Raw genomic sequence first — 7,875 nt, forward strand, 5'->3', positions numbered from 1 at the left:
TTGTCTGGAAGGGAAATCACTTATGTGGTGATGTGATTCTATATTTGTGTGTTGAGGAGAGTCAGTGCTTTGTATACAAATGGCCCTGACATTTCCAAAACCATTTTTGCACTCTGTGGATAACTGAATATTGGCTATCACCTTCAGTGACACCCAGACTACGGCCTCAAAAAGTGTGTGGGGAAACAGGAGGGGGTGTTCAATGGCAAGAATTAGTATATCAATATGCAAGCTCTGCAATGAATTAGGGAAATTACTTTATAGTAATTGTTTTTCTTAACTGGGGTCTACCAACTCCACTATGGTTATATGATGCGTTTTTCTATCATACTATATATCCTACAGCTCGCTGAGATATAGTAAACACAACCTTACATTAGCTAGATTGAATAGTGCCAGCAGTGAAACCCTGGGCTGAGGACTGCGTTCACATTCTTAGGACTGCACAACAAACTTATTTAAACAGAAAAATAATAGCCAAACCCAATGAGATTCCAGTTCTCCGTCATCTCTTCTTTGTGGGAGCCATCAGCAGGATGACACAGGTGTAGACACTCTTCTACACTCAAATCTTGCATTTTTATTTTCCCAGAAAAAGTGCAGGAGTGCTTACTCTACGTACTTACAAGTCAAGGAGAGCAGGGAAAAACATAATAAAAACAAAACTTGTTTTATTAAAAAAAATATAATTCTGAATATCATTGTAATAAATAATTTTCACCTCTGTATGACCGCCCCAAAAAAGTTATGTGTCTAGCAAAATGTAACATAACAATAACTTAAGAAATGGGATCCAGGAGCATGTTTCCTATGCATTTCTGAAGTAATCACATATATCACATGTATTTCGTGTCCTAGAAGTAAGACGGTTTCTTTCTTCTATTCTCAAGATGAAGAAAAAAGCCTCCAAAACAAGAGCTCTTCTTTCTGAAGGTCTAAACAGTTGCATTATCCCCAAATTGTAAATCAGGAAAGTAATGAGCAGTAATCAAGTAGTGCCAGATATATTACAAGGAAATTTAATTACTAAAACACTTTTAAGAGGAAGAGATCAAAAAGCTCAGTATTATTTAATTTCTAAACCATAGTTGCCAAGAGGGTTACAGCACTTTTTTAGGCTTAGCGGTGAGTAATCTGTATTTTAAGGACAGAAAATGCCCTGTATGTATGGCATCTCGTCTCGTTGTACCGTTATCTTTTATGAGGATCACAGTAATGAAAAAATTCTTTAAAAGCTAGAAAACAAAATCTCTGCAGGAAATTGAGAGCTCAGGTGAGGAAGGAAAAAAAATATCCAGAAGATGACCTATCAAGAACTAGCTATGAAGTTCATAGCTAGACCTAAGTTGCTTTACCTTAAAGACATTTTCAATGAAACTCGTAAGGTAGAAACTTGGATATTTAAATAAATACCTCAATATCTAGTTCCATATACAGACACCTGAATGCAAGGACTTTTTATGTTATAATTATTTTAACTTCATTGCATTTTTCCCAAGTTACAACAATTAGAAGATCGCCATCACACAATAAAAACAAAAAATTAATATCCCCTTCAATAGATAGAACATAGAATATCTGAGCTGTCAAGTCTTCTCCACAGAGGAAAAAATTCTCCCCCTGCTTTCTCTGTCTAGGTCTTCTCAATTTGCATATCTGTAAAAGGAAGAATTACATAATATAATTATCAAATTACTGAATGATGAAGTCACAAAACAATTCATGGGTTTGGGCCTCTTTCCTAGAGTTTGGAGGTAACAAAAAAATGTCCTCCATTGTCTAAATTAAAGACCTAAATGAAATGAATTAAATGATCAAACAGAAGAAGAAGATGATCGTGGGAGGAAATGAAGTAGTGGGAAGTGCTCTTTAGTAAATATAGTGAAATTGCTATTGCTTAGGTTCCTCTTTCTTTTAAAAGCTTTTCAAATTCTTTCAAATGCATTCATGCCTTATCTCTTAATATCAGTAGCAGCATATTCCTGAGCCCTAACTCTTTGACTTGGAGATCTATACCTGCAGGACCTGCAGGCTTATCTGTAAGTTTACTGCAGCGAAGTAGCAGGGAAGGATTTGGGATGTAATTAATGCAAGTGCTTTAGAAATCAACAAGAACATAAAAGAAAAACCTCAGTAATTTCACCCATACCACTGTTCCATACCAAAGTATGTTTCAGAGATTTCAGAAATTTGGTCATACGTTTTCTTGCTTTGCCAAGACATAATCTCGCAGTTTGAGACTTGCTCAAGTGGCTGTGACAGGTTACTGTCTCCTTCCCCACTGTGTGTGAACAACTGTTTCTATAGCAAAAGCGTGAACTAGAAAAATAGACTGGTTTTGGCTATAACTCCATATCACATTTCCTTTGTATATCCTTTCTATTTTAAAAACCAGATTCATTATTTGATGTAACAAACAGTACACAATGAGTTATGACAGTGAGTTTGTAAGACAGAGAATGGGAGGTTGTATTTCTCTTGAAGGCTCTGTCTTTTGAAACAAGGGAGTAAATAAATCAGCCATGAATCAAGGCTCCAATGACCATGGATGATTTGTGCTGTGTATAATTTGCTATTTTTTCCCTTTGTTATTTATACTTACATTTCAGCTCTCTGTCTTCAAAAGAAGCATCTCTGCAGTCATGTGTATCCTTATCTTTTGACAGACCTTTAAGCAAACAACATACATACAGACAGTGAGCATAGCTTAAACTTTTCAAATAGTGATAAATTCCTTTGCCCAGGAATTGAGTGACTTAAATGCAGAGCAGGAGAACAGATTAACACCAAAATCTGTGTTCATTTGGGCAAGTATTCTCAGGAGAGGTTTTCTTAGGAAAAACCCAAAGTGCCAGTATGGATTAATTTTCACACAGCAGTCTAATTCGAGGTGGTCTCCACATAAAAGCATACAACAAATTAAAAATAAATCAACCAATAGCCATCATGAGAGACAACAAAATTATTTTAATCTCTTCTCTCCCACCGTAATCTCTTCGCTCTTTCCTTCATTTCTCGCTGTCACAGTGCTACCAGCCTTTCACTGAGCTTCACTCATAAATAGCACCAGTATCCCAACATGAGGGAAAAGAAACTGTTAGGGAAGCTAAAGCTTCTTCTGGTGTTTCTCTCAACAGGGCCAAACCCTCTGTCATGAATGTTGTGACAAAGACCTTCAAATGCACACTATAATAATGCAGAAAACACAGGACCATGCCAACATGGTTCCAACTGCAGACAGGGTTTGCACATCAGGATGTGACACCATCCTGAGGTATAAGTTCCAGGGAGCATGTCCCATCCTACTGCAGACTTTCCAACACAGAGCATACCATTCTGTCCTTTTCTTGTTCATATCAGGAATGCATCTGCTCCTGGAGTAAGTATGCTTTTCTTTCACATTTTCCTTTCAATAAGCTGACATAGTAATGACTGTAATTTATAAGTGTTACATAAATAGTAGAAAAGCAAAATCAAAGTTGAATTTAAATCTGCATTTGGTTGTCACCATTACAAAGTACATTCTCAAGCAATTATTTCCACAAGAATCACACTGAGACAGATTTATGCCATATGTACATACTTGTTATTGATGAACTCAAGACAGATGTTCTGTTGTCCTTATTTGCTCTAGCTGAAAGAAAATAAAAGAGAAAAAAATTCAATAAGAAAACAAAATACTTACTTTAGATCTAATGGAGGGCTTAAGCACACTGGTGGGAGGGGCACATTTAACACAGTGTAATCATTGTTTCTCAAAACACTAAATTTCTTCAAAGACTTTGAAATAAATTCTTTAGTGGCCCCAGTCTGTCCATTTCCTTTCCTAGTTCCTAAGCCAGAACTCCATTGATTCTATACATTTACATCACTGGAAAATACTTGTTCAAAACCTAGCAAGTGACACGAAGCCTGAGACGGAATATTCCCTCTCGTGAAAAAATCTTTCATACTTAACACCTTGGACATATAGCTTCCTATGCAGTCCACAGTTTTTACAGTATTTTGGCCAGAATAAAGGCATATGCAGAATTCCTAACAATTGGATCACTTGAAAAAATACTCACAGTTCAATGACATTTTTCAGAGAATGCAGGGGAAAAAAACCCTAAAAAACCTCCAGTGCCCTGCTTGCTAACAGCATTCTGATCCCCAGTCAAGAGGGGGGACCCAGAATAGGAAAGTTCCGTTTTCAGTGGGTGAATAAACTGCACTTCAAAGTTTGAATAGATTAGACATTAAACTTACTGCTCTACATCATCTATAAGAAAAATTAACAGGACAAGTGGTTTGTGAAGAGCTGATAGCCTGTTCCATTCTGTTAACTTGCTAGTATTTAACTAAGTCCAATAAAAAAAGAGAAATAGTTTATGTGGTAAAAAATTTAGTGATTTCTGGACAAAAGATCTAAGGCAGACTTTTATTCTCTCATTCCACCTCAGTGAGGATGAATTAACAGAACAGATTGATAATAGCTGAGATGTTCTAAAATAAATAATTTGAATACCTTTTCTTATGCAGAACATAAATAGAAGCCCTGATCCAACAAAAGTGGTAGTAATGAGAGTTGCTCCAACAAAGCGTCTGCTCTCGGTCCACAGAATGCCATCAGGTGCATCTTCAAGAAAAAGAAGTGGGGGATAAGACATTACATAATTGCATGAGCTCCTCCCTTTTGCTTTCATTTTCACCATACTAATTTTGCTATGAGCAATTCAGATATGATAACAGCATTATAGATTGTGTCTATGGTCAGGTGCTCATGACACACTTAACCACACTTTTGTTCAAATAAAGGAAAAAAAAGATGGAACATATTAATATTTATCTTTGTTCCCTGCATTCCATGTGATAGTGCCTTTGATTCTCATCACACATCTTGCTTGTCAGCAAGGATCTGTTATATCTAGTTTAGTTTCCCATCAAGACTAAAGGAAAAAGCTAATTGAGAAAGAGAACAGAAAGTCTCTTTCATCTGGTAAGGCTCTGAATGCAAAGGATAAGTGGTCTCCTTGAATCCCAAAGGCTTTTCTTGTTAAAAACAAACTTGCCCATTGAAAGGATGACTTGGCTTTCTCACTCTTGCCTGCCTGTTTTCAACTCTTGTCAGGCCCAAAAAGCATGCCAGCATAGGTGTTATTAAAACTAGGTTATGAACAGAACCAGGGGAACGACCTGACAGTAACAGTCTGAAAAACAGAAATATTGTTGTTTGAGTCTCCAATCTGGTTGAAAGCATATCAGGCTACAATGCAGAGAAGAATAATCAAAAGCAAAAGCAGTAGGGATGCAGCCCAGGTAAAAGGTCTAATGAGAAACTGTATAGGTCTTGTCCATTCATGCATTTTCCTTCAATACAGACTTTATGAGGAAAAAAAAATCTGTGTACTGTTAGTTACATTTAAATATGCTCAAAGCAAAGGCTGTAATGGCAAGAAAAGATCATATTGTTCTAATTTATTTGACAGTAATCATCAGCAAAATAGAATATTCTTGGAAGATGAGTTTAATTTATATGAGAGAGTTTTATTTCCAGTCTCTGAGCTATATGTCTCTCAAATAATGAAACTTTTTTAACATTTAGACTGGATTTTCATATAACTGCAGGTCATGCAAAATTCCTGTCCTTGAATTCTGACCACACATTCATGATGAACATGTCAGCATGATGGAAGTGTATATTAATAGCAAAACAACACAGGTATTTCTTTTTAGACTTTTCAAAATTAGATAGGAAAGAAAAACAAATTATGGTTGATTCAACTGGGACAAAATTACATAGCACCTTGAAGTGTATTACTATTAATGAAATTTAGAAATGTTACCTGCTATGTGTAAAATGGCAGATGTATTTTCTTGCAGCTCTTTATTCCAGAATATACAGTAAAATATCTCATCAATTCTGCTTTTGATTGTAAGGGTACTTGTCACATGATACAACTGGTCCCTTCCAGTTTGATAACTTGTGTTTGCCTTATCAGTCAAATCTTCATAGTCTCCATTTTGCCATATCACTTCAGCTTCTGGGTATCCTTCAGACTGGCATGTCAACTTCCATTCATTGTGTCCTGTGCTCACCACTCTTTGGGTTATAGTTCTGTAAGGAGCTAAACAGATGGAAGAAAATGATTACTAGAAGGAAGCTAGAAGAACAGCATATATTAAATGCAAGACACCTTTCTGTATCCCCAACCCTCAGGGTCAAGTTTCAGCTTGGATTTTGCAAATAATACCCTTGACACGAAAAGTAAATATCATTACTGTGTCTGTAACTGGAGGTACAGGATTTATTACAATTTTGATGCTGTTTAGAAAAGTGCACTAGATTTATGGTCTTTGTACTGTCTAAACGGTTTTGAAACACCATTCCTCATTGGGGAAATAAAGGACAGAGCATGGATTCAACCTAAACAGAAACACTAAATTATACAGCTGCATAAGCACTATCAGGCAACTCCTGTCTCTGGAGAGGGTTCTTTAACTACTAATCTGGATGTGTCTTACTTCAGGGTCTCCTCTGAAATCTTTTAGCAGTATCAGAGAGTATTGAACATCTGGTAGTAGTACACTCACCCTTAACTTTCAGGTGGATTGTCTTGTAATCAGCTCCCCTATAGCCAATAATACAGTGGTAGGTCCCTGCATCTCTGAGTTTCACATCAGTGATCTGAAGGAGAGACTGTCCCAAGTTCAGATTCTCTTTCAGCAATTTTATTCTTCCCTTAAAGTCACTGTGCTGACCTTTCAAGTCTTCCTTTCCTCTGACAAGTACATAAACCAGCTTCTTTAACTCATCTTTTTTTTCCCAGCTGACATTTAAATCTCCAAACTTTAATTTCCCATTCACTGGAAATGTGCATTCCATGGTCACATTGTTCCCATGTTCCACAATGTAGAGTGACTGAGGAGCTTCAACAGTGAATAAAGCTGAAAAATAAAATTTGGAAGAAAACTTAATTTTTCAATAATAAGCCTAATCTTTGAAGTCATGTCTTACCATATCCATAGGAAATTTTAAGGACCAAAGTATCTGCTCTGTTCTGAAAAGTTAAACATTTTGGCATGCACTTGTATAAGTCTGGGACAAATTGGGCTACTTATACCTTCAGACACCTGCTTTGTGCACAAACACAGTGTGATGCTTTACTAAAAATAGTTGACTGTGTGTACAGAGTCCCTCAGCTGTTGCTTTCAGAACATTGCCATTGTTACAGGCAACCGTTAGTGCCTAGAAATGTTATACACAAATGTTTTTGGTTTTACACACAATGCTGAAGAATACACAACAATTCCCAGGTTTTACGGTGCCAATAATACCTTTTGTATAATGCAAAAGGTGCCTTGTCTGAAATGGTGTCTATGCTGGATCACTGACAGAGATTTCAACCTGGCCCCATATGAAAATCCGTATATCTAGTTTAATGTAAAAGCATGCTGAGATCTTTTTATTTAAAACATTAAGGAAAAAAAGCCAAATGCTGAAGGAACACTGAGGGATTAACATTTCTGTGCTTATACATGGAAGGAAAACACAGTCAAACAGTTCTACAACTTGGCTTCTTACCATTGAGGAAATTCCAGTAGAATAAAAATATATACAAAAGTAAAGGCCGTTCCATGATGTAGATGGAACCTAAAATCAGAAAATAATAGGCACAGACAAATATAAATACCTACTCATTTTCTAACTTGTGCTGTAAAATACACTTGATAGTCAGTCCACACAAAGAACTGGGCAGAAGGCACTGAATTCCACTCTAGTTGAAAACAGGACAAAATTGCACCCAGTAGGTAATCAGGCAGAAAGCTTCCTGCTGCATGGGTCCAAAACCCATGGGAAAACCAACTTATTTTATTTGTTTTAAACATCTGTCC

The 7,875-nt window shown here is 36.5% G+C and overlaps 1 protein-coding gene across 1 annotated transcript; it reads right to left on the reverse strand.

Annotated features, from left to right (window-relative positions):
- Nucleotides 1-1,418: 1,418 nt before the first annotated feature.
- LOC113981986 (programmed cell death 1 ligand 1) lies at nt 1,419-7,619 on the reverse strand. Its single transcript, XM_027709756.2, has 7 exons — nt 7,565-7,619; nt 6,574-6,927; nt 5,826-6,107; nt 4,508-4,618; nt 3,584-3,634; nt 2,603-2,668; nt 1,419-1,656 (listed from the first exon to the last, which is right to left on the reverse strand). Exons 1-7 carry the CDS (start codon nt 7,617-7,619, stop codon nt 1,634-1,636), a joined length of 942 nt encoding a protein of 313 aa, XP_027565557.1. The 3' UTR covers nt 1,419-1,633.
- Nucleotides 7,620-7,875: the final 256 nt, after the last annotated feature.

Source organism: Pipra filicauda, unplaced genomic scaffold (assembly GCF_003945595.2).
Source record: "Pipra filicauda isolate LSUMZ 115617 unplaced genomic scaffold, ASM394559v2 scaffold35_size7292922_pilon, whole genome shotgun sequence".
NCBI classification, from domain to species: Eukaryota; Metazoa; Chordata; class Aves; order Passeriformes; family Pipridae; genus Pipra; species Pipra filicauda.